Source organism: Neomonachus schauinslandi, chromosome X, assembly GCF_002201575.2.
Source record: "Neomonachus schauinslandi chromosome X, ASM220157v2, whole genome shotgun sequence".
Taxonomy (NCBI): Eukaryota; Metazoa; Chordata; class Mammalia; order Carnivora; family Phocidae; genus Neomonachus; species Neomonachus schauinslandi.
In genome coordinates this window covers 115,363,850-115,391,717 of record NC_058419.1, presented here as the reverse complement: position 1 = coordinate 115,391,717, position 27,868 = coordinate 115,363,850, and the positions used below count along the sequence as shown (strand labels likewise).

The 27,868-nt window shown below is 36.7% G+C and overlaps 1 protein-coding gene across 1 annotated transcript; it reads right to left on the bottom strand.

Moving 5' to 3' along the window:
• On the bottom strand, positions 1-27,527 carry FANCB (FA complementation group B). Its single transcript, XM_021682437.1, has 9 exons — positions 27,457-27,527; positions 18,820-19,837; positions 15,226-15,378; positions 14,403-14,495; positions 4,860-4,988; positions 2,425-2,591; positions 1,345-1,796; positions 989-1,226; positions 1-468 (listed from the first exon to the last, which is right to left on the bottom strand). The coding sequence occupies exons 2-9, from the start codon at positions 19,765-19,767 to the stop codon at positions 57-59; spliced, it is 2,592 nt and encodes an 863-aa protein (XP_021538112.1). The 5' UTR covers positions 19,768-19,837; positions 27,457-27,527; the 3' UTR covers positions 1-56.
• Positions 27,528-27,868: the final 341 nt, after the last annotated feature.

Sequence of the window (27,868 nt, the reverse complement as noted above, 5' to 3'; positions counted from 1 at the left end):
CCAAAATGTCCTGGCAGAGAAAACATATGTTAAAATAAATCAAATTAAGATTATAATTATAAACCAGCCAGTTTCTGGGCAGCAAGGTCTGATCTCAGCTGAACCTCAGCTAATTTCAAAGTCATTTCTCTATAAAGAGCACCACTCACTTTTAGGTCCATCCCCAATATTTGCTTCTTTTCTCTCTGAAGTTCTTTTCTGTAGGAATGGATGTTTTCCTCTCTGTCTGATAAAGCCGCCACACCACTACTCTTTTCTTTGCTTGCTTCACAACTTTGCACCAAGTTGTTTTCAACCTTAACTAAGGCAGAAGAAAGAGAACCAAGGATAACCAGTTCCTTCTCCAAAGTTAACGCCAAATGATTAATTAGGGAATCGACACTTCTGAATTTTAGATTTTTGAAGAAACAGTTTATAGGGAGAGCTCTGATGAGATTATGAAGGCACTGGAACAAAACTGTTTGATTCCTGGAATAAAAAACCAAACATAACATTATAAAACTTGGGACAGCACAAAGCAGTTGTATACAACTTACTATAGTAATTAATACTCATTTATAAATCCTCTCATGATGAATAGAACCAATAATGCATGCATGTGATCTTTGATATAATTCAGACTGTAGCAATCAAATATACATATTCTATACCAAGTCAGTTAATGTTCAGCACTTGCTTCATGATTAATTTTCTCTCTGAGTAATAAGATTAATATTATATTTTTTAAAATGTCATTGCAGGAGAAAGGTAAGTAGAAATCTTAAAATAAGTATTAGGCCCTAATCAACCAAAAAAAAAAAAGCCCAAAACAAACATCAAGTTAAAACAGCTCTAGTTTCCACATGAGGCCACCTGTCCACTGAGGCTATACCAGGCAATGACCTGGACATGTCCCACAATGACACAGATCTCTACTGTGGAGATGGCTCTTGGACCACACACATATGCACTAACTTCTCTGGACATATTCCAATTTGATATGCATTACCTGGAATAGACTATTAAAATCCCTTCAAATGGTGTTTTTTGTTTCCACTTGAAGAGTGTCCCATAGAAACTTCCTGGCATTCTGCAAAAGCAAATTTCTGGAAATTCTTTGATTTCTTCACACTTCATGTGTTCTAGGAGCCATGTCTTCATTGAAGTCAGAGAATAGCTGGGTGATGTGATTTGAAAACAAGTTTTGTTAAACACTGTGAGAAGTGCAAACAGATCCTCCATGTGTTCTACAAGAAAAACATGTCACAAGCTCTGTCATTAAACTGTCCATTATCAAGTAAAAAGAGTTCTTGAAATTTTCTAATTCAATTAGGTATATGATTAAAAAGTACCAACAAAAATTACCTATAGGTTTCTTCTTTGGAAATACCAGCAGGTATTGCCTACTTGAAAGTTCTTCTAGACTTAAAAAAAGGCTGCCACACTGAATATAATGATCTTCTGAGTTACCATTTTCCCTCTCCCTAATTTGTAGCAGCACAGTGCAACAAAAATTACTGAATGCTAAAAGTGGTGAAAGAGATGTTACGGCAGTAATGACCTGTACACACTCTTTCTCAGATGACTGTTCACAAACAAAGCTTTCTTCTTCCTTTTCCTCTTCCTCTCCCTCTTCCTCACTGTCAACAGCCAATTTGATCCTTTTTGCCTCTGATCCTATTTCACATGGCACTGAGCATGGTGCTGGGAAAAAATCCCTAGTCAACTTGATAACCCTATTTTGACACTTAATAAGCCGACGGCTGGAGCTATGAGCTTGATCCATTAACAGTGATAAAGTCACATGATTCAGGGACCTGTAAAAAATCCAGAGTTGAGTCTTAAAGCTCATTCTTTAAAATAAAAGAGATGATTAAATGCTACACAAACAATAAAAAATTTCTCTTTTCCTAGGAAACATCATTTCAAACATAAAGTATATCAGAAAATCAAGTATATAAACCAAACACATTTTTAAAGATCCTGTAATAGCACTTTTCTTGAAACAGGAAAGCAAAAACATTGTAAGTATGTTGAACTGCAGGAAAATAACTTCCTTGAGAGAAAGGAATGGTAAAATAATGCTGGATTTTACTTTTGAGGTAGGTTCTCCCCCTTCTTTTTAAACAAGAAAAACAATACTCATTTTTTAAAGAGTTTATTTTGGCAATAGTTTAGAATGCAAATAACTCTAAAGTAAAAACTCTATTTTATACTCCCCTAAATAACTTGAATAAAATCTGCTTTTTAATACAGAACATTGTTTATCCCTCAGCAATGATACTGTCTGGGATATGATATTGTGAAAATTAATTTCACCTGTTTCTATTTACATTTTTTAATATGGCTAATTAAAACATTTAAAATTGCTTATGTGGCTTACATTATATTTCTGTGGGACAGTGCTATTCTAGACCATCAAGATAATGTTATCATGATACTTACAGCTTCAGAGAAGATGTGGTTTTCACTCCAACAACCAAGCTGTCATCTATTACATGATACCATATCTTCTTTACTAGCTGTTCTGAATCTTGAAAATTGTCTGGTATCCTTTCATCAAAGGTACAGACAGGATTTTCTTCTTTACCACAAAGAGTAAAAAGATGTGCCTTATAGAAAAACATGTTAAATAACTGATTACCAGAAAAAACCTACCAAATGTGGCGAAACTACAAAAATAATGTAAGTCAGCTTTTCGTCAGGCCTTATAGCTTACATATCTTAAATTGTCACCTATAATATTGTATGTTACAGATTATATATAAATCACTAAAACAAAATTTATAGAACTTATATGTAATTAACTATCTATTCAGATCAAGAAGCGTGGCTTGATTGGAAACAAGATGAGGTATCCAAAACAGAGCCAGCAAAGACATAAACTTGGAATCCATTTTGAAAAAATTCTGACAGTATGTGTCCCAGGCATGCTGAAAACAATCCAATCATTATTAAAGTGACTTGTACTAAACCTATAACTGTAAAATTTTGTCCAAATAAAACTGATTATCTTTGGACTGCTGATCAATTATGGCTAAAATTGTATTCTTAAAGTCCAGGCCATACTCATTCATTTCCATGCACATATGGATTTATAATAACAATAGAAATGGTGGGAGGAGGAGGAGTAATAACCATAATAATTCACAACACTTACTGAATGCTTACTATGTGTCAGGCACTGTTCTTAATGTCGCTCGTGATTCAATTTGCTTAACCTTCACACAAAAAAACCCCTAGTACCCTAGGTCGGTAGTATTATCTACACTTTCCAGATAAGGAGAACAAGACACAAGGAAGCTAAGTACCTTGCCCAAAGTCATCCAGCTAGCAAATGGCAGAGCTGGGATTTGAACCAAAGCCAACTGGTTCCAGAGCCCATGCTCTATCTTAACAACTACTCTATCCTGCCCTTCTATGTGGGCAGTAATTACTGAAAAAAGATATGGGCATTTACATTCTAGTGGACTAAATAACTTCCTAGGAATCTGATGCTTCTGCCAGTAGCTGTGAGCTCTGAGGCAGGCCATTCATTCGAAACCTGGGGAAATTTTTGCTACCTGCCAGAATTGTTTTTAAAATTAATCACATAAACAGCCCCAAATGGTGCCTTGCACACAGTAGTTTCAGTGCAGTCACCTTTAAACATTTCTTCCCCTTTTCTAATATTGGCAAAATCAGGGTGTCTGGGTGGCTTAGTCGGTTCAGCATCCAACTCATGATTTTGGCTTAGGTCATGATCTCAGGGATGTGAGATCAAGCCCCGCGCTGGGCTCTGTGCTGGTCATGGAGCCTGCTTAAGATTCTCTCTCTCCCACTACCTCTGCCCTTCCTCTCTCTCTCCTGCTCTAAAATAATAATAATAATAATACTGGCAAAACAGTTGGGGTGAGGTGGCGAAGGGAAATGGGGAGACTTTTAAAAATGACCTTCATGAGCTTTCCCAAGAGATTGGTATTGTAATACGGAAATGCAACATGATGTGCTTTTGTTATGATTCTCACATTAACGGAATCCTATTTTGGACCCAAGTCCTCATATTGCTAAGACTGAAATACAGACACAAGGCATAGACTGCTATGAGAATGGTCAATCTAGAAGAAAATCAGAGCTAGGCACTAAGGTGACTTGAGGGAAAAAACTTACTGGATTAAATTTCTCTATGCTAGCTTTTCTTGATTTATTTGTAACTTTGCTATGTTGTCTTTGTATGGAATTAATGTGCATAAATACTATTTTTTATGAAGTCAGGGAGCTTTTGCTAACTTTCTACATTACTGTACTGACATAAGCAACTGCAAGGTACCTAAAGAGGTTCTTATGCTGGTCAACCACAAGAAAAATGAGAGTAAAATTATAAAAGGCAGATACAAACACTAAAAAAGCATAGCAATTTAGAGGCATTAACCAGAGGAATAAATACCCTTAGAAATGAACATTGCAACAGACAAAAAGAACAATTATAATACTGATGAAATTACATATTCATCAATGAAAGGTTGAATAATATGCTGCATATTCTGTTTAAGGAGTCAGAAAGTACATAATTCACTTAGGGGTAATTTCTATGCAAATCATACAAATAAAAAAAGTTTAATAGTTAAATCTTTTGAACAAGAGGACTTGTTCCCCAAGGTTCCTGATTACTGAGATTTTAATATCCTACAGAATAATTTGCAAATTGGTAAAATATTGGCTCCTGAATCAAATATTTTCAAGTCATGAAAGTCCAGCATTATAATCCCTGCCACTTTGCTTCTTGGATCCATTAAGTGGCATTTTCTAAAATATCCAAATATTCCAATTTAAGTAATGCTTCAATAGCTTGTAGATTTTCAATTCATAAAATGATAAAATGGTCACATGATTAATTTTACCTTCTCTGCACTTGACGTACTATCATCTTTCCCTTGAACCAGGTTTATTAAAGTTTTGTAAGATTTTGAAATAATTTTTTCCTTAAGCAAGAGATGCTGCTGCAATTCCTGAATAGAAGCCAAACCAACCTATAAAATAGAAAGAAAAACCACTGCCAGAGACATTTCAAATGAAATCTGATGATACCGTTAATTCAGAAAGTACTTTCTCCAAATTTGCTTATTAATTCATTTTTCTGTAGAAAGGCAGAGAATACTTCTCAGAGCAAAACTATTTTCTTCACAAATTTTAAGTCATTATAAAGGAAACAAACACAGCAAGTAACTGCAATAGAGTTTATGTACCCCATTACAAGAATGCCAATGTATTAGCATGCATTTCCCCACTGAATTAAGCAATCAATCGATACCAATATGGATGTCTAATCAATATGAATAAAAATCAAGGGCTACCAACACTCCTACCCCCACAGGTAAACTATTTTTCTTGTTGAAATAATTTCTGCTTCAAAAAGCAAAGACATCATTATGAGTAGAAATGGTCACTTTTAATTTGATACTATTTGAAATCCTGTTCATACAACATCTATAGCAAATTTTAAAGATAACACATAGCCCCCAAACTGCCACAAGTTTATTTTTGTGCTAATAAACTCATTGTTAAGGTGGGCTCTTAACTACAGGAAACAAACAAAATTTGGCTCTGAGCTGGGTAGGCAGCAATCCATTCCTTTTATTATAGCAGATAAACAGATTTCACTACCAAGGATGAAACATTCATGAAATGTATTTTGCTACTGAAAATATAAAGTCGTATCACTGAACTGATAGAAGTGGTTTCATTTCAGATGGATATCTGAGACTGTTTAAGTATTAATCCAGCTTTTAATCTAACTTGTTTTTCTAGATTGAAAACATAAAATGCATCCTGTTTTTTAATCCCTTTCTTTCAAATTACAGTTTAAGTCAGGTAAATTCCTTTAACTTCTTATTGGTGAACAAAAGCTGGAAAGTGAAGACAATTATATCTTACCTCACTGCACAAAATATGTAAAGTGTCTAGCTAATATTTTAAAACTTCATCTGTTGACCTATTTCTGTGGGCTCCACATTATTCACACTCATTCGCTGAGTAATTTGTGACTTAGGGAAAGGGAGCTGTACACATCAGAGTGGGGGAGCCAAATCGGAGAATGCTGAGGGGTAAGGAGTAGAAGAGAGGAATATGTGAGCAGACTGACAATGAAGGCACTCTCAAAAATTATGTGTGTTCTCTCTTCCCTACTCTCTTCAAAACACCCCCCGCCCCACTCCAGGACTAAATGGTGAATCACTAGACTACTTAAATATTCTATGTTGTGAAGTTTTGTTATAAAGCTATAAAAATAACCATATGATAAAACATTCAAACGGCATAAAAATACTTCTCAACTTCTATTTCTAGACCTTCAATTCCATTTGCATAGCCAACAGATTGTTTACCTTTCCAGAACTTTTCTATGTGTATGTTAAGGAATGCTTTCTTTCTCCTCACTACAAACAAGCAAATAAAACATAACCCAAACCAAATACAGGAGCATACTGTACTGCAGAACACCAAACCTTGCTTTTTGGTCTTTTTATTGTGATCTCTCTCATACACGCAGAAAAGTGCATAATACAAAAAACAGTTTACAAACTAATAATGAAGTCAACACCCAAGGAACCATGTGCAGTCAGCTGCCCATGGGCACTGCCCAGTCACGAACTTCTCTTTTTCCAATAGAGGCAACACTACCCTGGCCTTTTAAGGTAACTTCCTTGTTTGTCTTCATAATTTTACCATCACTGTATCTCCTAAAGAATATTTTTAGTTTTTTGTGTTTTGCTTTTGAACCTTTTATGAATGGAGCCATTCTGTTTGTGTTAGGTTTTTAGAGTCATCCCATTTGTCGCCAGGAGCTGTAGTCTGTGACTTTCACTGCTCTGTAGTATTCCATCATATGACCATACCAGCTCGCTTCTCCATTCTCCTGCTGATGGACATCTGGGTTATGTCCAGGCATGCATGGACTATTACAAACAGTGCTGTTGTGAACATTCCTGTACATGTGCACAAGTTTCTCCAAGGTCCTGGTCTCCCCATTTCCCCTCCAACTGGTTCCCTTCCAACCAGGTGGAAAACAAATTCCATAGGGGAAAGAACGGTGAGACAGACACTGGTTCTAGCTCTGCCTGTCCTTAACCTTTCTGGTTATTTGTTTCCTCACATGTAAAATGGGGGAGGAGGGGTAGACTTGTTAATCTCCAAAAGACCTTCCAGGGGATGGTGGGTGGCTCAGTTGGTTAAGCGTCATGATCCCAGGGTCCCGGAATTGAGCCCCATGTCGGGCTCCTTGCTCAGTGGGGAGTGTGCTTCTCCCTCTCCCTCTCCCCCCTACCCTGCTCATACTCCCTCTCTCTTTCTCTCAAATAAATAAATAAAATCTTAAAAAATAAAATAAAAATAAAATAAAAGGCCTTCCAATGCTTGGAAATATTTTTATCCAACTTAGGAGCTAGTGATAACATGTGGATACTTGAAACAAAAAGGACATGCAACTCTTATTCACCACTTCCATATGCTCCTGCCTTCTCTCTGTGTTTCTTTCTTATTTTCCTTCTATGAATCTGTGCTACCTTCTGAGCAAGTTTTTTTAGGATTTTATCTTTATTTTTTTTATTATGTTCAGTTAGCCATTGTATAGTACATCATTAGTTTTTGATATAGTGTTCAGTGATTCATTAGTTGCATATAACACCCAGTACTCATCATAGCACATGCCCTCCTAATTTTTGTAACACAGTTTGGCTTGCTTCTTTGCTCTGCATCTCTTTGAGTCAACTCTTAAATTCACCTGATGAGACTTTTTTATTTCAATGTATTTTTCACTCATAGATACGCTATTTGGTTATTTCCTGTGAATAATTGCTCATGATGCCTTATTTCTTTATGTGCTTATTCTGTGAGTGGTTCATTTTCTTTGAAAAACTACTTGTGAGATTTATAAGAGGCCTAGGATAAAATGTATATTTTGAGAGAGGATGGGATGTTTGTTTCTGCCAGTTGTCTAGAGTACTACTGCTTTAGTTTAAACACAAACGCTCCCAGGCAAAAGTACCAACAGTGTTCTCTGGGTTCTCTCTGGGTTCCAGCCTTTACAGTTTGGCCTGATAACTTATTCTTACATTTTCAGCATTCTGAAGCTTTTAGGGAGATTTTAAAAACATATTTCAACTATGATTTTAACTTGTTTTTATCAGAAGAGTTGGTCCAAATAAATTAGGTAACACATTAGTAGAGGTGGAATTTCTAAAAGTCATGCTTTCATAAATTATTTTGGCAACATTTCTAAATCAGTATAAAGATCTACCTTATTTTTTTGACAGCTGCATACTATTCCATAGTTCAAGGATATTATAACTGATCTACCAAACTCCTAATGATGGATATTTAAAATGACTGAATTTTGTTGTCCTTAAATACTACATAAAGAGCCCTATAAAATCATCTTTACTGTACAAGTATATCCTTAGAATAGATTTCCAGAAGTAAAACTGCGAGAGTAAAAAGATATGTCCAATTCACATTAGCAATAACAAGTTTCCTTCTGAGGAGGTTGAGCCACTTTACATTCTCAAGAATACTGTTTCAGAATGCATATTCACATTAAGGAAATTCATCCTTTGTCACTTGTTACAATTTCTATTTACATAACTTGTCTTTTTATATATTTTACTTTGTTCAGAGAACAAAAGTTTTTAATGTAATTGATCTTTTCCTTTATGGGAAATCATCTTAAGGGCAGTTAGGGGGAAGAGATTCCTTACGTAAAGAGGGAGGAACATCAGAATAACGTCAGACCTATCCACAGAGACCTGGCAAGCCAGAAAGGCCTGGCAAGACATATTCAGGGTACTAAATGAGAAGAACATGCAGCCAAGAATACTCTATCTGGCAAGGCTGTCATTTAGAATGGATGGAGAGATACAGAGCTTCCAGGACTGGGAGAAACTGAAAGAATATATGACCACTAAGCCAGCCCTGCAAGAAATATTAAGAGGGGTTCCATAAAAGGAGAAAGACCCCGAGAGTGATATAGAACAGAAATTTACAGAGACAATCTATAGAAACAAGGACTTCACAGGCAACATGATGACAATAATCTTTCAATAATCACTCTCAACATGAACAGCCTAAATGCTCCCATAAAATGGCACAGGATTGCAGATTGGGTAAAAAGACAGAACCCATCCATATACTGTCTACAAGAGACTCAATTTGAACCTAAAGATACATCCAGACTGAAAGTGAAGGGATGGAGAACCATCTTTCATGCCAACGGACCCCAAAAGAAAGCTGGGGTAGCAATTCTCATATCAGACAAATTAGATTTTAAGCTAAAGACTGTAGTTAGAGATACAGAAGGACACTATATCATTCTTAACGGGTCTATCCAACAAGAAGATCTAACAGTTGTAAATATCTATGACCCCAGCATGGGAGCAGCCAACTACATAAGCCAACTGTTAACCAAAATAGACATATTGATAATAATACGTTAATAGTAGGCGACCTTAACACTCCACTCTCAGCAACAGACAGATCATCTAAGCAGAAAATCAACAAAGAAACAAGAGCTTTGAATGACACACCAGATGGATCTCATAGATATATACAGAACATTCCACCCTGAAACAACAGAATACTCATTCTTCTCAAGCACACATGGAACTTTCTCCAGAATAGACCACATACTGGGTCACAAATCAGGTCTCAACTGATACCAAAAGATTGAGATTATTCCCTGAATATTCTCAGACCACAATGCTTTGAAACTGGAACTCAATCACAAGAAAAAGTTTGGAAGAAATTCAAACACTTGGAAGCTAAAGACCATCCTGCTCAAGGACGTCTGGGTCAACCAGGAAATCAAAGAACTTAAACAATTCATGGAATCCAATGAGAACGAAAACACATCAGTCCAAAACCTATGGGAAACGGCAAAGGTGGTCCTAAGAGGGAAATACATAGCCATCCAAGCCTCACTCAAAAAAAATAGAAAAACCCTGAATACACAAACTATCTTTACACTTTAAAGAACTGGAAAATCAACAACAAATTAAGCCTAACCCACACACGAGAAGGGAAATAATTAAGATTAGAGCAGAGATCAATGAATTAGAAACCACAAATACAATAGAACACATCAACGAAAATAGAAGCTGGTTCTTTGAAAGAGTTAATAAGATCAATAAACCACTGGCCAGACTTATCCAAAAGAAAAGAGAAAGGACCCAAATTAATAAATTTATGAATGAAAGAGGAGAGATCACAACTACCATCAAGGAAATAGAAACAATTATCAGAAATTATTATCAACAACTATATGCTAATAAATTAAGCAACTTGGAAGAAATGGATGCATTCCTGGAAACCTATAAACTACCAAGACTGAAACAGGAAGAAGTTGATAACCTGAATAGACCACTAACCAGTAATGAGATTGAAGCAGAGATTGGAGGGTATGTAATATGGTGAGTGCTGTGAATTGTGCAAGACTGTTGAATCTCAGATCTGTACCTCTGAAACAAATAATGCAATATATGTTATGAAAAAAAAAAAAAAGAAGAAGATAGCAGGAGGGGAAGAATGAAGGGGGGAAATCGGAGGGTGAGACGAACCATGAGAGATGATGGACTCTGAAAAACAAACTGAGGGTTCTAGAGGGGAGGGGGGTGGGAGGATGGGTTAGCCTGGTGATGGGTATTAAAGAGGGCATGTTCAGCATGGAGCACTGGGTGTTATGCACAAACAATGAATCATGGAACACTACATCAAAAACTAATGATCTAATGTATGGTGATTAACATAACAATAAAAAAGTAAAAACAAAAAAAAACTCCCAAAAAACAAGAGTCCAGGGCCTGATGGATTCCCTGGGGAATTCTACGAAACATTCAAAGAAGAAATAATACCTATTCTCCTGAAGCTGTTTCAAAAATCAGAAACAGAAGGAAAGCTTCCAGACTCCCTTATATGAGGCCAGCATTACCTTAATCCCCAAACCAGGCAAAGACTCCATCATAAAGGAGAATTTCAGGCGATATCCCTGATGACTATGGATGCCAAAATTCTCAAGATCCTAGCTAACTGGATCCAACAGTACATTAAAAGGATCATCCACCACGACCAAGTGGGATTTATCACTGGGATGCAAGGGTGTTTCAACATTCGCAAATCAATCATTGTGATAGAACACATTAATAAGAGGAGGGAGAAGAACCATATGGTCCTCTCAATTGATGCAGAAAAAGCATTTGACAAAATACAGCATCGTTCCTGATTAAAGCTCTTCAGAGTATAGGGATAGAGGGAACATTCCTCAAGTTCATAAAATCCATCTATGACAAACCCACAGCGAATATCATCCTCAATGGGGAAAAGCTGAGAGCCTTTCCCTTAAGATCAGGAACATGACAAGGATGCCCACTCTCACCACTATTGTTCGATATAGTACTAGAAGTCCTAGCAACAGCAATCAGACAACAAAAAGAAATAAAAGGTATTCAAATTGGCAAAGAATAGTCAAACTCTCTCTCTTCACAGATGACATGATACTTTATGTGGAAAACCCAAAAGACTCCACCCCCAAATTACTAGAACTCATCCAGCAATTTAGTAATGTGGCAGGATACAAAATCAATGCACAGAAATCAGTTGCTTTCTTATACACTAACAATGTAACTATAGAAAGAGAAATTAGAGAATCAATTCCATTTACAATACCACCCAAAACCATAAGATACCTTGGAATAAACCTAACCAAAGAGGTAAAGGACCTATACTCTAGGAACTACAGAATACTCATAAAAGAAATTGAAGAAGACACAAAAAGATGGAAAAACATTCCACGCTCATGGATCGGAAGAATAAACACTGTTAAAATGTCTATGCTGCCCAGAGTAATCTATACTTTCAACGCCATCCCAATCAAAATACCAAGAGCATTTTTCAAAGTGCTGGAACAAACAATCCTAAAATTTGTATGGAATCAGGAAAGACCCTGAATCACCAAGGAAATGTTGAAAAAGAAAAACAAAGCTGGGGGCATCACGTTGCCTGATTTCAAGCTCTATTACAAAGCTGTGATCACCAAGACAGCATGGTACTGGCACAAAAACAGACATATAGACCAATGGAACAGAATAGAGAGCCCAGATATGGACCCTCAACTCTATGGTCAAATAATCTTCAACAAAGTAGGAAAAAATGTGCAATGGAAAAAAGTCTCTTCAATAAATGGTGCTGGGAAAATTGGACAGCTATATACAGAAGAATGAAACTCGACCATTCTCTTACAACATACACAAAGATAAACTCAAAATGGATTGGATGAAAGACTTCAATGCGAGACAGGAATCCATCAAAATCCCAGAGAACAAAAGCAGTAACCTCTTTGACATCGGCCACAGCAACTTCTTTCAAGACACGTCTCCAAAGGCAAGGGAAACAAAGCAAAAATGAACTATTGGGACTTCATCAAGATAAAAAACTTCTGCACAGCAAAGGAAACAGTCAACAAAACAAAGAGGCAGCCCACGGAATGGGAGAAGGTATTTGCAAATGACACTACAAAGGGCTAATATCCAAGATCTATGAAGAACTTCTCAAACTCAAATAATCAAGTCAAAAAATGGGCAGAAGATATGAACAGACACTTCTCAAAAGAAGACATACAAATGGCTAACAGACACATGAAAAAATGTTCACCATCATTAGTCATCAGGGAAATTCAAATCAAAACCACATTGAGATACCACTTTACACCAGTTACAAGGGCAAAAATTGACAAGGCAAGAAACAACAAATGATGGAGACGGTGTGGAGAAAGGGGAACCCTTTTACACTGTTGGTGGGAATGCAAGTTAGTACAGCCACTTTGGAAAACAGTGTGGAGGTTCCTCAAAAAATTAAAAACAGAGCTACCCTATGACCCAGCAACTGCACTCCTGGATATTTACCCCAGAAATACAGATGTAGTGAAAAGAAGGGCCATATGCACCCCAATGTTCATAGCAGCAATGTCCGCAATAGCCAAATGGTGGAAAGAGCCGAGATGCCCTTCAATAGACGAATGGATAAAGAAGATGCAGCCCATATATACAATGGAATATTACTCAGCCATCAGAAAGGATGAATACCCAACTTTCGCATCAATATGGATGGGACTAGAGGAGATTATGCTGAGTGAAATAAGTCAAGCAGAGAAAGTCAATTATCATATGGTGTCACTTATTTGTGGAACATAAGGAATAGCAGGGAGGACATTAGGAGAAGGAAGGGAAAAATGAAGGGGGGGAAATCGGAGGGGGAGATGAACCATGAAAGACTATGGACTCTGAAGAAACAAACTGAGGGTTTTAGAGGGGATGGGGTGGGATGAGTTAGCCTGGTGATGGGTATTAAGGAGGGCACGTACTGCATGGAGCACTGGGTGTTATACGCAAACAATGAATCAAGGAACACTACATCAAAAACTAATGATGTACTCTATGGTGACTATCAGAACATAACATAATAAAAAAAGATTATTAATAATTTCCCAACTGTAATAATAGTATGGTGTGTTTACATAGGAGAATGTCCTTATTTTTTAGGCAATCCCTGCTAAAATATATAGGAGTGAAGTTATAATATTTGGAACTTTCAAATGGTTCCGCAAAAATGTACATACACACATGCATATGCACACACAAGCACAGATGAGGAAGATAGAATTTTTCTAAAAAGTACAAACAGTTGAATCCTCGTGAGGACTAGAGAAAACTACAGTGCTGTTCTATGAACTTTTTGGAATACTTAAAAATTTTTATGAATGAAAAAAGGCAGGTTACAAAAGAACATACATCTTATAATCACATTTCTACATAAATTTGCAATATATTCATTAAAAAAATCTACAGGAATATATATGCCAAAGTGTTAAAATGGGTTATAGCTCAGTAGTGGACTCATAGGTAATTATTAGTTTCTTTTTAATATTTCTTTGTACAGTCTGAGTATTTTACAGGGAATATGCATTACCTTCATACACTTGGAAAAAACCAAAAATTCTTTTTCAGAGAGCTTTGTATGGAAAATTTGAAGGCAAACTGTTCATGTTTGGAACATGTTATGAGTCATCATATTTGATGCTCCTTTAAAAGAGATACTGCGATATACTGATCCTTAAGACCAGAAAAAAATGTGTTCTCAAAAGTGAGCTTCATGTATTTTATCTTGCAAGTCTTATTAAATTTACAGTCGTACCACAAAAAAGTATCATTTTTAGATAATACATTTATAAGTAATGTCATAATAGTTTTTATAGAAGTATTAAAAAGGCAAAGATCCTTTGAAATACCATTTTTTTCCCCACTGAGTTGTTTACGCATTAAGATCCTTTCTTTCAATGTTCTTTCCATCATTTAGAACAGCACTAACCCAAAAAAGCAAAACAAATAGCAAACATAGCCACTAACTTTCAATCCTCTTTCCAGGGGTGGAACCATCAAATAACGATTCTGTTCTTTGTCTTCAAATAAGTCATCTTCACTGCAATCCAATGTTTCACTCTAAGAAATAAAAAAAAAAAATACACTAAAACTGAAATTTTGAAATAAATTGAAAATTTATAAGATTAACAAAATACAATTAAAGTTTATCCAAAGGGCAGTTTTCCATGTTACACACTATTAGATAAGAGACAAAAAATATGTATTTCCCCATCACTTCTTGTAACCAGAAAAAATTACTATTACTATCACCACCGACCTAACATTTCTATACTGCTTCAAAAATATCAGCTTACTAGATTTTTATAAAATCCCACAACTAGGGAAAATAAGAATTATCTTCATTTTATTAAGGAAAAACACAGACTCAGATATTTTATACAGATCTGAAACTTCAGGGGTATTATTTCCCTTCTGCCCAAGCTCTTAACATATTATGAACTGTTACTTCTTTTAATAAAGCAGGTTCATTTTATTTTACTCCTTAATTAATCCAATGTTATCATGTTTACTGGTATAAAATGTGACTTTCAGAAGCAACAATAAAGTTAATTTACAGTGTTACTATCACTATATTCCAAATTTATATCAAAAGCACAGTCCATTTGTATAACATTTATTGAAAGGAGAGTCAATGTATAATTTCAAAAATGCATTCTACGTATTTTTAAAGTTCAAACGTTTACTGTAAGTATGAAATTACAAACATTGAAACAGTGGGTCAAAAGCTTTAAAGCGCTTCACCTTTCTAAAATGGTTCTTAAATATATAAAAAGTATACAGAACTTACTGAATAGTTTATGTAGCCAAGATCTGTTATTGTAAATGAACTCAGGCAATCTGAATTCAAGGACTCCTGAAAAACTAGCAGTACTTGTTCACTTCCAGTTCCTATAAAGTCATCTATCAGTAGTGAGCTAATTTTTTCCCACTTGGCAGCAACCTGAAAGAAAGAGAATGGAAAAGAAAAAAAAAATCAGATGTGAAATAAACTAAATCCTTTTGTTGCATGTAGGTGTAATGTGTCCTCTTCAATCTTATAAACAAGTAACGAAAATGGTAAACACTAAAAACTAAAGATATTGGGGGATCAGACAACATAAGGAGTTACAACAATTTTACAAATAGCAAGATACTTAAATTTAATATTTTATCAAATGTTTGTCCAGTGTCTGTCACATTCCTGATTTCTATATTAAAATCTTATTATGATTTATAAATTCTAAACTTCTCATGATTATTTTGGAAACTCTAGGTAACTAGAAAGTAGTGGTAAACACTCAAAAGTTCTCGAAGCAGAGTAACTTTTAAGAGTCAAGATGAACTTAATACACTAAACTTTGGTGAAAGAGAACATAGCCATTATTAGGGACACAGAGTGGGGAGGGATCCTACTAGTGATGTACCTAGAACCGTCCTAGCCCACTGGAATGATCTGATCAGTTTATACCAGAACACGGGATCCCAAGTTTAAAATAGAAGACAACTTCGTAAAGGTCCATGAAGCTGAAAGCCTCCAGCCTGGTCCCCTGGAAAACTAATACCATGGGGATAGCTATCCCTTCTCCCTCAGACAGAAAAGATAAAACTCCTGCTCAGAATCCTAGCACTAGCAGAGATACATCATCTAGATGATAGAGGGTAGCATGTATTAGAGCAAGACTGTAAGTAAGACTTCAATCTATATAACCAAATATCAATCTTTCCCATATAAGGTTAATTTCCAAAGCCAGGATTTTTCACTTATGCAGGGAGAAAGCTTATTTGTGTACCCATATCCTCCCTTCCTCCCACCACACCCCCACCATGAGTATCATGGAGTACAATGAACTATGTGAAGACATTAATAGTACGAATGTGCTCAACAGGGGCACCTGGGTGGCTCAGTTGGTTGAGCATCCAACTCTTAATTTCGGCTCACGTCATGATTTCAGCGTCATGAGATGGAGACTGGCATCAGCTCCGTGCTCAGTGGGGAGTCTGCTTGAGATTTCTTTCCCTCTACCCCTCCCCCCACTCACGTGTGCACTCTCTCTAATAAATATTTTTAAAAAAAGAATGTGTTCGACATGCAAACACAATAGAGCTATGCATTCATGTATGCACACACACATTTACAATCTACAGCTCTAGAATAGTGCTGTCCAAATATAGGAGAGCAACAATGCAAGGCATATGTATTTAATCTTATATTTAATTTGATCTGCTATATCCAAAATAGTATCATTTCAATTCAATATTATCAATAAAATTATTAACTAGATATTTTCCTATCATTTTTACTAAGCCTTTAAAATCTGGTGTGTATGTGACATTTATAGCACATTCCAATTCAAACAAGCCACATTCCAAATGTTGAATAATTACATGTGGCCAGAGGCTACCATATTAGAGAGCACACCTCTAGAACATACTAACCTCTATCTACAACATACCAATATCTGTTTTAGGTATACTTGACAATGATTCAGTTTTACCTGCTACACAGACTCTTGTCAAAACGTACAGAGACAATTTCTACTCGAGAGAGAAAGCCTAAGAGAAAAGTTAATCAGGCATTTGTCTAGACTCAGCTCTGTTTCAAGTTCTATCACTGGATTAAACATTATACCTGGGGCTTTTATGAAGGACTGATCTGAGAACATGCTAACCTTGATTTTCAGTATTTATTCTAATTTATGCTTGTTTGTACTTTACTTGTCTTTTAAGCTGCCTTAATTCCTTTATAGAATGAGGTAGTAAAAGGATGTTGGATGAATCCATAGCCAACCCAAAGGAAGATTGTGTCTATTGTTTTTTTCCCAATTTGGAGCAAAACTGCTATCAAAGACACCATTTTATTATTCAATAATATATTCACTTTATTATTCAAAACCTCTTACATAATACCACAAACAGTAAATTCCTCTCAGAACTCAATGTCAGGAAAAAAAAATTTCCCCTTGATAGTATGTTCCATTCAGTTGTAAAACCTGCTATATTTGCTTTTTTTGTCCTAACTACTAAACTAAGTATAATTCCTCAAATGCAATCACTTCCCTTAACCCAGGTTTTCTGACATGGTTATCTCTCCTCCCCCTTTATTTGTAGATTCTTAGCCTTTATTCCTGTTTTTAAAGTCATTGCATATTTTACCCTAAGATATATATATATTTTTAAGTAGGTGAATATAAATGTAACACCAAGGTAAAGCCAAGAGCTGCAAAATTCTCAGAGTAGCAAGGTTACCAAAGCAATTAATGAGCACTGAATTTGTGGATATCAGGGTGTAATTCCAGAGCTTTCGATACAGGGCATTTGAAAACAGCTTAGACGTACAGAATCCCTAAAGAAGTAGCTTAAGAGATGTGTCAGTAGGGACTTAGGTCAGTAACTTGTGCAAAGGATGACGGTCCATTGTAGAGAAAGAAATCTAGAACACAATTTCAAGGCAGGAAAGCCAACCAACTGTTTACAGGCTCACTTACAGAGAGTGGCATGGTATCCCTCTTTGGGTAACATGTTAGTGGCAGAGCTCTACAGCATCCAAGCAGGGGACCCATTTAAAGTGTGTGAGGACTATATTACACTGAATTAATGACGCACAAGGGGACTGTTTTTCCTTATCCAGGTGAATAAGGGACCTCAGGTAGGTGCAAGTCAGTGATGACAGTCCTAGCCCTTGTATAACATAATAGCTACTTACTGAGCTTCTCCTGTGTGCCAAGCACTGTGCAAGACACTTTACAATGTCATTTTCTTTAATTCTCTCTTCTCAGAGGCAGGATGATCCCAATTTCATAAAGATAGAAAACGAGTTCACAAAAATTAAACACATTCCTTAAGGTAAGACTAGTAAGTGGCTCAGCTGGGATTCAAACCCAGGTGCTCTTCCCATTATCCTGACCCCAGTAAGGATTATAGTTTATACTAGATGTTTCCCTGCTACCATTTCTGGAAAGGCAAAGAGAGTAGAGAAAGACAGAAAATGTTACCTTCCAAATAACCTTCAAATAAAAGTACAATATGCTTTTTAAAGACTGCTTTCAAAATAAAATAGGGTACTTTCAAATTATTTTCTTCCAAAAATTTAAATTTATTTTTTTTAGAGAGAGCAAGTACACGCAGGGGGAGCAGCAGTGGGAGGAGAGAGAATCTTTTAAGCAGGCTCCATGCCCAGTGTGGAGCCCAACCCAGGGCTCAATCCCACGTCTCTGCTCAGCAGGGATTCTGCTTCTCCCTCCCCACACCCCCACCCCACTTGTGCTTTCTCTTGCTCTCTCTCTCCCCCAAATAAATAAATCTTTTTAAAAAAAAAAGACTCCAGGACACACTCTCTGAAACATAAATGCTTAAAAGGTCTAAGGCTACACCAATTGAATGATTATAAGAATAAGTACTGTACCTGAAAGTTTTTTTTCCAAACGGCACAAGCATCACTGGACCTAAAGGATATGACGAAAAGGTCTCCTCTGCCTGAATCCATAAGTTGAACTGCACAAGGATCTCCAAATGGAAGCTGGCACACACTTTTAGGAGTCCCATTTTGAAATGAAATCAGCTGATTCTTTCGAGTAAGGGCAATCAGAGACATTCTTAACTGATCGTTGACAATCTTCATTGCACAGACATGCACATAAGTTACTACACTGCTATAAGCAGGAGGGATAATGTAAGCCTCACTTATTAGTTCTTCGTTTTCAAGGGAGTATACACAAAATTTGGTATCCCAAATTGCATAATCTGATTTTGAAAGTTTTTGAGTGCATCCTTCTTCATATAAAAAAGATGTCTTTGGTCCTAATAAAACCATACCTAGATTTTCAATCTCTCCTGCCCACTCAACAGAGGAAAAATTAAAAGACACAGTAACAACTTTGCCAGTTTGAGAAGAGATACAGTAGAATGTTTTGACATGTCTCCATAAAACCGAAGGGCCATTCAAGACCCTTATACCATCCTTCAACTCATGGCTTAGTCTAAAGCTCAAACGCTTTTCAAATTTATTGGTACTGTGAAGAAATAGAAGAAAATATCTGAAGATGTTATTCTTTTTATTGCACTGTATCATAATACAAGGGAGATTAATTCCAGTTCTGAAATCTGACACACAGATGCAACACATAATTTTTAAATGAGCGTTTTCTTCCTTTAGCATAAAGAATCCAGTGGACTTCTGAACAAATGCTCTTGTTCTTCTGTCAAATACCATTCTTCTGACATGTAACACGGGTATTTTTGCAGGCCCTTTACCTGCAAAATCTCCCTTAGACAATCGAAAAATAAGGACTTCCCCATTATAACACAAGAGCATTTCTTGTTCATTAGATGACATTGCTTGTTTGCTAGTCATTCCACAATATCAAGTCTTTGTGTCAGTCCAATTTTCGAATGCAAATTGATTCCAGCTGATGCTTTTAAACCTAAAAATGTAATGAGGAAAACTACCATCAAGTAGGCAGTTGAAAAGAAAACACATTTCTGCCAGAGAATTATCACATAGATAACTATAAGTTTTATGAACATTTTTAAGCTTTTTATGCTATCTTAACAATGTTACACTTATCAAAAAACCACATCCCAAGTATCATTTCTGTACAGTTAAAAAATAGTTTGCAAACAATGCAAATAACCACATCACAAAAGATAACTAAATGTGTTAACAGCATCTATTAAAAGCTGTGGGTGGTCCATTGAAAGTGCCTGAAGATGTTCTTTCTGGTTCAGGGGATTTCTTAAGGGTTCCACTTATGTCTCTCTTTCAAACCTACCAACCTAATCTGGTTTTCCTATTTTCTTCCCCCTCCCCCATTTTCTACCCTGTTGACTCAAACCTGGTTTTTTCCTCTCAGCCTTACACCCTCAACAATGACAATTAAGTAGTCAGTGACTCATATTGAGTGCTACAACAACCCAGGCACTTGGGGTCCTGCTTTCCTGAAACAGGAGCTCATACAGACTCTATGGCCAAAATAAAAGCCCAGAAAGAAAAACAGGAGATTCTATGTCATGGTTTAAAAATTATCTCCACAGAAGTAATAGAAATATAATATTAAATCTTACTTTGCAAAAACAGTGCAGCTTTAGGACCTTAAGAAAGTCACTATTCCTATTCCAAGTAGAAAAAACTAGAAGATTAGTAATATTATAATGAACACAAGAATTAAATAATAGCTATCAATTATTCAGGCTTATATGCCAGGTACAATACATAATTTCATTTAATGCTTACAACTATTCTTTTAAAGTAAGTATTCTTATTATCACATCTTTCAACTGAGAAAACTTATTATTATTTTAACTGAGGTCAGAAAATTTTCCAAGGTTACAACAATAATCAGCAGTGGCACTAGATTTGGAAGAGGGGCCCTCTGACTTCTAAGCCTACACTTTTAACTACCACACTGTCCTGGCATGCATCCCCTTACTCTGAACACTGGTTATAAGCAAGGCAACCTGAGAGAATTAGTAAAGTAGAATGAAGAACAAAGGAACACCCATGGCATCACAAATGGCAAGATTTCGTTCTTTTGTATGGCTGAGTAATATTCCATTTCTCACACACACACACACACACACACACACACACACACACACATCTTCTTTATCCATTCATCTACTGATGGACACCTGGGACCTACAGGATATTTTATGAAGTGAAATAAGTCAGACAGAGAAAGATAAATGTTATAGGATCCAACTAACACATGGAATCTAAAAAACAAAATAAACAAACAAAAAAACAGACACTTAAATACATAGCACAAACTGCCAGAGTAGAGCTCAGTGGGGAAACGGGCAAAACAGATGAGGGGGATTAAGAGGTACATATTTCCACTTATAAATAAGTCATGGACATGAAAAGTACAGCCTAAGGAATGTAGTCAATAATTTATAATAACATTATATGGTGACTATGCTTATGGTGAGCACTGAATAATGTATAGAGTTATTGAATCAATATGCTGTACACCTGAAACATACATGTCAATTATACTTCAATGGTAAAAATAAAGTTTAAAAAAGAACACAGGCCAAATCTAACAGCAAAAAAACGAAATTACAAGGGAACACCCCTTACAGTGAACACACATATAAGAGAAAGATGTTGATCTCTACTCAGTGGCTATATATGCAGAGTCATTCCTTTAACAGTTGTAGAAAGCTCAGCATATGCTATGAACTGCACATGGCTGGAGAGCCTAAAGAACTGTGTGAATGGTGGGCCTGGTCTGCCTCTTACTAGAGGTATGACTTTGGGCAAATTACTTAATCCCTCTATGCCACATATCCACATATAATGGGGTGAAGTACTACCCCATAAGGTATTGAAATTAACAAATATAACCCACTTAAAATAGAACCTGACACATAGAAAGTGCTTGATAAAGCTTAGCTGCTACCATTGTCATTATCATCATCACCATGGCCACTCTGGTTTATATAGTACCTAACTTTTGAAACATCAGAACAGTTGTATACTTAACATTGTGAATGCTGAAAGGTCCCTCTCCACTATAAATAACTCTAACTCATACTCTTTCTTTTCTCATACTTGTGGATCATTTACACCAGAAAATTCAACTATTTCAGAAAACTAGGTCATTTGCAATTAAGTAATAATGTTTTCCTCTGCTGAATGAGAAACAAACTGCAAAGGCTTAGGTTTTGTTCTTTTATTATAAAAATCTACCAAGAGTCCAATTAGAAAAAAGGATCACTGAACCATCTACAAATGTAACTTAATGTAGCATTTTGTAGAAATGACTTTAATTTAGAGGCAATTCTATTAAAATGCAGACTTGATTAGTCAGCATCTACTTTCAAATTGGAGATACCGTGGCTTATTGTCTAATTTCCAAATACATCATTTGTTATAGTTTTAAACGATGTTCACAAATTCTTTGAAATTCCTTCCATCAAGAAGTGGCACTTAATTCTCCTCTCCTTGGGTGAGGGCTGGTCATTATGATTCACTTCTAGCCAATAGAATATGGCAGAAGGGACAATGTGAGACTTCCGAGACTGGGTCATAGAACATTGCGGCTTCCTTGTTGACCTGCTCCGTGGATCACCTGCAATGAGGAAAGCCACCTGCCATATTATTAAGACACTCAGGCAGCCCCATGGAGATGTGCATTCAGCAAGGAACTATGGCTTCCTGCCAATGGTCAGCAAGAGATTGGGGCCTTTTACCAACAGCCATGTGAGTAGGCCTTCTTGGGATCAGATCTTCCAGCTCCAGTCAGCCCCCTGGAGAGATCCTGAGTCAGAAGAACCAAGCTCAACTGCTCCCAAATTCTTGATCCTCACTAATTTTGAGATAATGTTTGTTGTTTTAAGCTGCTAAATTTGGGAATAATTTGTTATACAGTAACAGATAAATACATTCCTCTCTGGTAATTTGTTTAAGTTGATGATACTGTTTTTGAGAAGTTCATGAAACCTATTACTTGAAGTAACTGGAGAAACTGTATCATAATACAAACTAGCAGAAGTCACTGGCTTATTGGTTTGTTGTTAGGCAATTAATGCAAAGATCTGGGACAGTAAGTATCATAAAGTAGTTTCAGCTTTATTAGTAAAGAAGATAAGCAGGTAAATCAAAGGTGTGGCTTTTACTTATGAAACTATCTTTTAGTTTAAAGGAAATAAATATTGTATTACAACAAAATGTATGAATAATAATTTATTTAAAGTTTCCCACAGATATGTCCGATCTCTTAGATTTCTAAAAGAAGTTTCCTTTTTCAGCATTAAATGATACATTGTTCTTTTAGCATTAAAATTATATAATCTGGGGCACCTGGGTGGCTCAGTCAGTTAAGCGTCTGCCTTCAGCTCAGGTCACGATCCCAGAAGTCCTGGGATTGAGCCCTGCATAGCATTGGGCTCCCTGCTCAGCGGGCAGCCTGCTTCTCCCTCTGCCCCTCCCCCTGCTCATGCTTTCTGTCGCTAATAAATAAAAATCTTTAAAAAAATGATAGAATCTGAGGTAAAGATATAAGAACGTGTCTTTTACTACCTATTTACATGAAAAGTTTTTTCAGATTTCTTAAGTACTAGAAACAACCAAAAGTAACTTCTATACAGAAAAGGATTTTGGAAGAAATGAGTGAGACCCTTAATACAGAGATAATAACATAGCAGAGATAAAGGGCTCAATAAACGAAATGAGAAATACACTTGACAGAATGAACAGCAGGCTGGAAGAAGCAGAGGAACAAATTAGTGACCTAGAAGGAAGAGTAAAGGAAAGTAATCAAGCTGAACAAAAGAAAGAAAAAAGAATTCTGCAAAACGAGAACAGACTTGGGGAACTCAGTGACTCCATCAAACGTAATAACATTTGTTATTTTAGTATTAAATGTCACAACTAATGTTTAATCAACGCAATGCTCTGGTTCACCAATATCTGAATATGACAGAAGGAGAATCTGATTGCTGAAAGGTCAGCAGAATACCCCCCTTTACTAAACTCTATGTATTATTGCACCTTGATAAAGTTATGACTTAAGAAAATCAGACCCCTTACATTCTCTTCTTTTAATGCTACCAGCAACTTCCTTAACTTAGAAACCACTATCTTCCAACTCTGTTCCAACTGCCACTACAGTAGTTCAGGCTCTCAACTCTCACTTAGGTTGATGAAAAAGTTTCTTAAATTGATCTTCCTTACTCTAGGCTCTCTCCCCTGCAACTTACCAATTTATTTATGCTACCTCAGTTATGGTTCTAAAACATAAACTTGATCTGGTAACTGTCCCCTACCTCAAAAACCTTGCATGTACCCTCTCCCCCTTCTCAATAGATGTATGAACCTAGACTTACTTCCTGGAAAGATAGATGCTAAACACTGTGAATTGAACACATGAATGACACAGAGACAAAAGATTGCAAACCATTGCTATAAAGTTTATCATGGCATTCAAAGCCTTGTTATAATCCTAACCCAACATGCTTTTAGCATGAGCTCTAGGCAAAAAGCAAACTTATTCTCATGGATTTAGAGACTGTTATATGAAAGGTCTTTATTTTTAAATACTACTGCAAAACCATGCACATTTTAAATACAGGTTATTTAAAATCGATCACCTTCGGTGTTAAAAATTAGAAGTCATTATTACTTATGAAGACAAATTTTTTTCCTCAAACTTTCTATAATCTCAAGGCTTATTGAATTTGCATACCTGTGTACATTTTATTTTATACTGATTCAATATCTGTTTTAAGAGTAAGAGTTCTTAGCATACGTTCATAAAACAAACCTTTAAGCCTATGGAATAAATGGTAATTTTCTTTTTTTAGATAAAAATATGGAAACAACTGAAACTAAGATCAATTTAGAGGTTCTAAGACCAATATAAACAAGCCCTGATTAATCAAACCCTGATTATCAGGGCACCAGACTTACTATTCCAGCCTATTGGTCATCTGACTTCTTACTTATCCTTACAACAGTGGCTTACATGGTAGTGGCTTACACCGTAGTGGCTTACACCCTTACGACAGAAACAAAACAAAACAAAAACAGGTAACTCAAACCGGTTAAGTTTTACCTCCTATTGCAGCTAATGGGGTGGGGAGAGGGTTGGAACCAGATTATTTATAAAATGCTATATACGAATTTTAGTTTTTCCTGTTCTGTATTACCATATATCATAGTTGAATGTATATATTTTGTACATAAAATGAATATACTAGGGAAATAATACATGCTCACAGAAATATAGTAGGTTGGCAATAAATTATCACCCTCATCCACTCTTCCCTACCAGCCTCCTATTAAATAAACAATGTTCCTTTTAAATGTTAATAAATTCTTCTGGGTGTCATAAATTTCAGAACTCTTCAAATAAACTACCTGTCTGGTTGAGGAAGATCACCATATATCTGGTAGAGGAAGATCACCATATATCTGGTTGAGGAAGAGCACCATATTATCTGCAGATAAAATCTAAAAATGTCTCTAAGAAACTATATCAAGAGTGAGCAATAGAAAGTATCTTTGGAAAAAAGGTAGAATTAAGATACCCAACTAAAAATTTCACCTAAGAATATTAAACATAATTTTATAAGAATACGGATAGATGTACTTTTCACAACATATAGGACATTATTTACCTAAGTAAATTAACTTGGCTACAGAATAGGTCTGCTGTTAAAAACGTTTTTCTACCTATATAACTGGACATCATTTGTTGGAGCCTACCCAGAATCAAGCTCTATTTTCCCTTTTCCAACAACACTTAGTGTATCTGAAATGTAGGTGAACATGGGGGAATGGTGATCCACTAAGAGAATTAGGAAAGACTAAGTTAAAGGTTTTCTATGTCACCCTAAGGACTTCTAACTTTCTCTAAGCAATGATACACCACTGAAAGATTTCAAAAATAGAAATCACAGGATTGTACTTCTGAATTATAAAGATCCTGGTGACAGTGTTGAAGATGGGGGTGAGATGAGAATGGAGGCAGAGCCATCAATTAGGAGATAATTATGAGTTCTTAATTAAAGGGAGAGGTGACTTTGGAAGGCAATTTGGCAGTCATCTGAAATGCATATATCCAGCAATTTCATTTCTAGATATGAACCCAGAGAAACAATCCTACATAATAATGTACAAAGACATTGCTCTAGAATGTTCACTGTGCTGTTGTTTGTAATATTAAAAAAGTAAAAAACTTCAATGACCATCAATAGAGGAATGAATAAATACAGATGGAATATCATACTACAGTTAAAAAAATGAATTAGATCTATGTATACCACCATGGCTAAATTTCAAAAATCAAATGAAAAAAATTAAGCTGCAGAAAAATGTATTCTGCGGTACATTATTTATCTAAATCAAAACACATAAAACAACATTACATATTTTCTGTTTACCTACAAAGGCTACATTCCCTGAGTGCTTCTCTGTGCCAGGTACTATTCTAAGCACTTTGGACTCATTTATTCCTCACTACATTCTTATGCTATAGGCAATATTATCCCATTCTACAGATGGGGAAACTGAGGCATGGAGGTTAAGAATCTTCTGAAAGGCCTAAAATTAGGAAGTGACAGAGCCAGGATTCAAATCCAGGCAGCCTTGTCCAAAATTTAAAGAGCAAAGATTCTGTAAAGATTCATGCCAAATTCCAACGACTGTTTATTCTGGAGAAGGAGATAGATATCAGGTAGGGGAGTGGAGCCACAGGAAGACGTTAGCTATAGCTGCAATGTTATTTTTTAACAATGCATTCAATTATTTTTAAACAATATGTCCATTTTTCCCCATAAAAATTTGTAGCATATTAAAAAAAAGTCTCCGCCAAAGATGCTAAAGTGTCGATCATAGTTGACTGTGGATGGTGGAAATAATGGGGACTTCCTGCAATTTCTTTGTAGTTTTCAGTATCTTTCAGTTTTTAAAACCAGTATTATTTAATGCAAAACGATTTCCTTTCAGTATTTTAGCCAACAACCATAAAATTGTTCCAGTGCCTTATAAACCTAACTCTTTCTGAAGTTTGGCACTTAATGTCATTTTGCACTGGATAACTGTCATAGGGGCCTCCCTGTGCGTTGCAGGCTATTTAGCAATACCCACTAGATGCCAGTAGTAGGCCCCAACCCGGTTGTGACAACCAAAAACAACCAAAAACATCTCCAGACACTCAGATGTCCGCTGCGAGACAAAATTGCCCCAGGTTGAGAACTACCCTAATTAATAAACTATAAGATGTTTTACATCTTTCAACTTTATATAACTGCTTTAGTTTAAGGATTTCAAATATATAATCCTTGATTATTGATTATTGTTTCTCACACTCCAAGTGGGAAAGATGAGGCGGGGGTGAAGAAAGTTCCAAGCGAAATAATCCTATACAGCAAAGCACTTAAAATCTAGTCATCATTCCAAAGAATGATGAACATAGGCCGCGGCAGACTCGCTTCCATCCCCTTATTCCGCAAAGAAGGGAGCCAACCCAGCTCTGCCGCCCAGCCCCGCGAAGACCAGGTAAGGGTAAGGGACGACTGGCCGGCCCTAACTCACCGCGCGAGGCCCTGCGTCCTACAGCCGCCAGGTTCCCGACTCCGTACGCGGGCGCAACGTCCCTGCGCTCCAAACCTCCCGCCCGCGCGCTGCATCCTGGGAGATCTGGGCCGGAGGCTGCGTCGAAAGCAGAGGAGGCGGAGCCTGCCGAGCCTGCCGAGCCTGCCGAGCCTGCTAGGAGACGGTTACCAAGGGAGGCTGAGGGGGCGGGGCCTCCAGGGAATGTGAAAGCGAAGGGCAGGCGGAGCTTGCTCGGGCGGAGCTCGGCGCGGGAAGCTCCCGTGATCCGGCGGTAGGCGGAGGCGGGTCCGCAGTGCAGGGGACGTCGGGGGAGCGGAGCCCAAACGAGAAGCTAATGGAAAGCCACGCTGGGACCTGGTTCCGCCTCCAGACCCAGGCGGCCACATTGGAT

Bases quoted from the DNA above. Each gene is read 5' to 3' on its own strand.
- FANCB (XM_021682437.1), bottom strand. From the start codon at position 19,767: ATGACTAGCAAACAAGCAATGTCATCTAATGAACAAGAAATGCTCTTG. The intron at 4,989-14,402 runs GTTAGTGGCTAT...TCTATTTTATAG, and splicing joins CCCTGGAAAGAGGATTGAAA to GTTGGTTTGGCTTCTATTCA. The intron at 1,797-2,424 runs GTAAGTATCATG...GATTTTTTACAG, and splicing joins ACCACATCTTCTCTGAAGCT to GTCCCTGAATCATGTGACTT.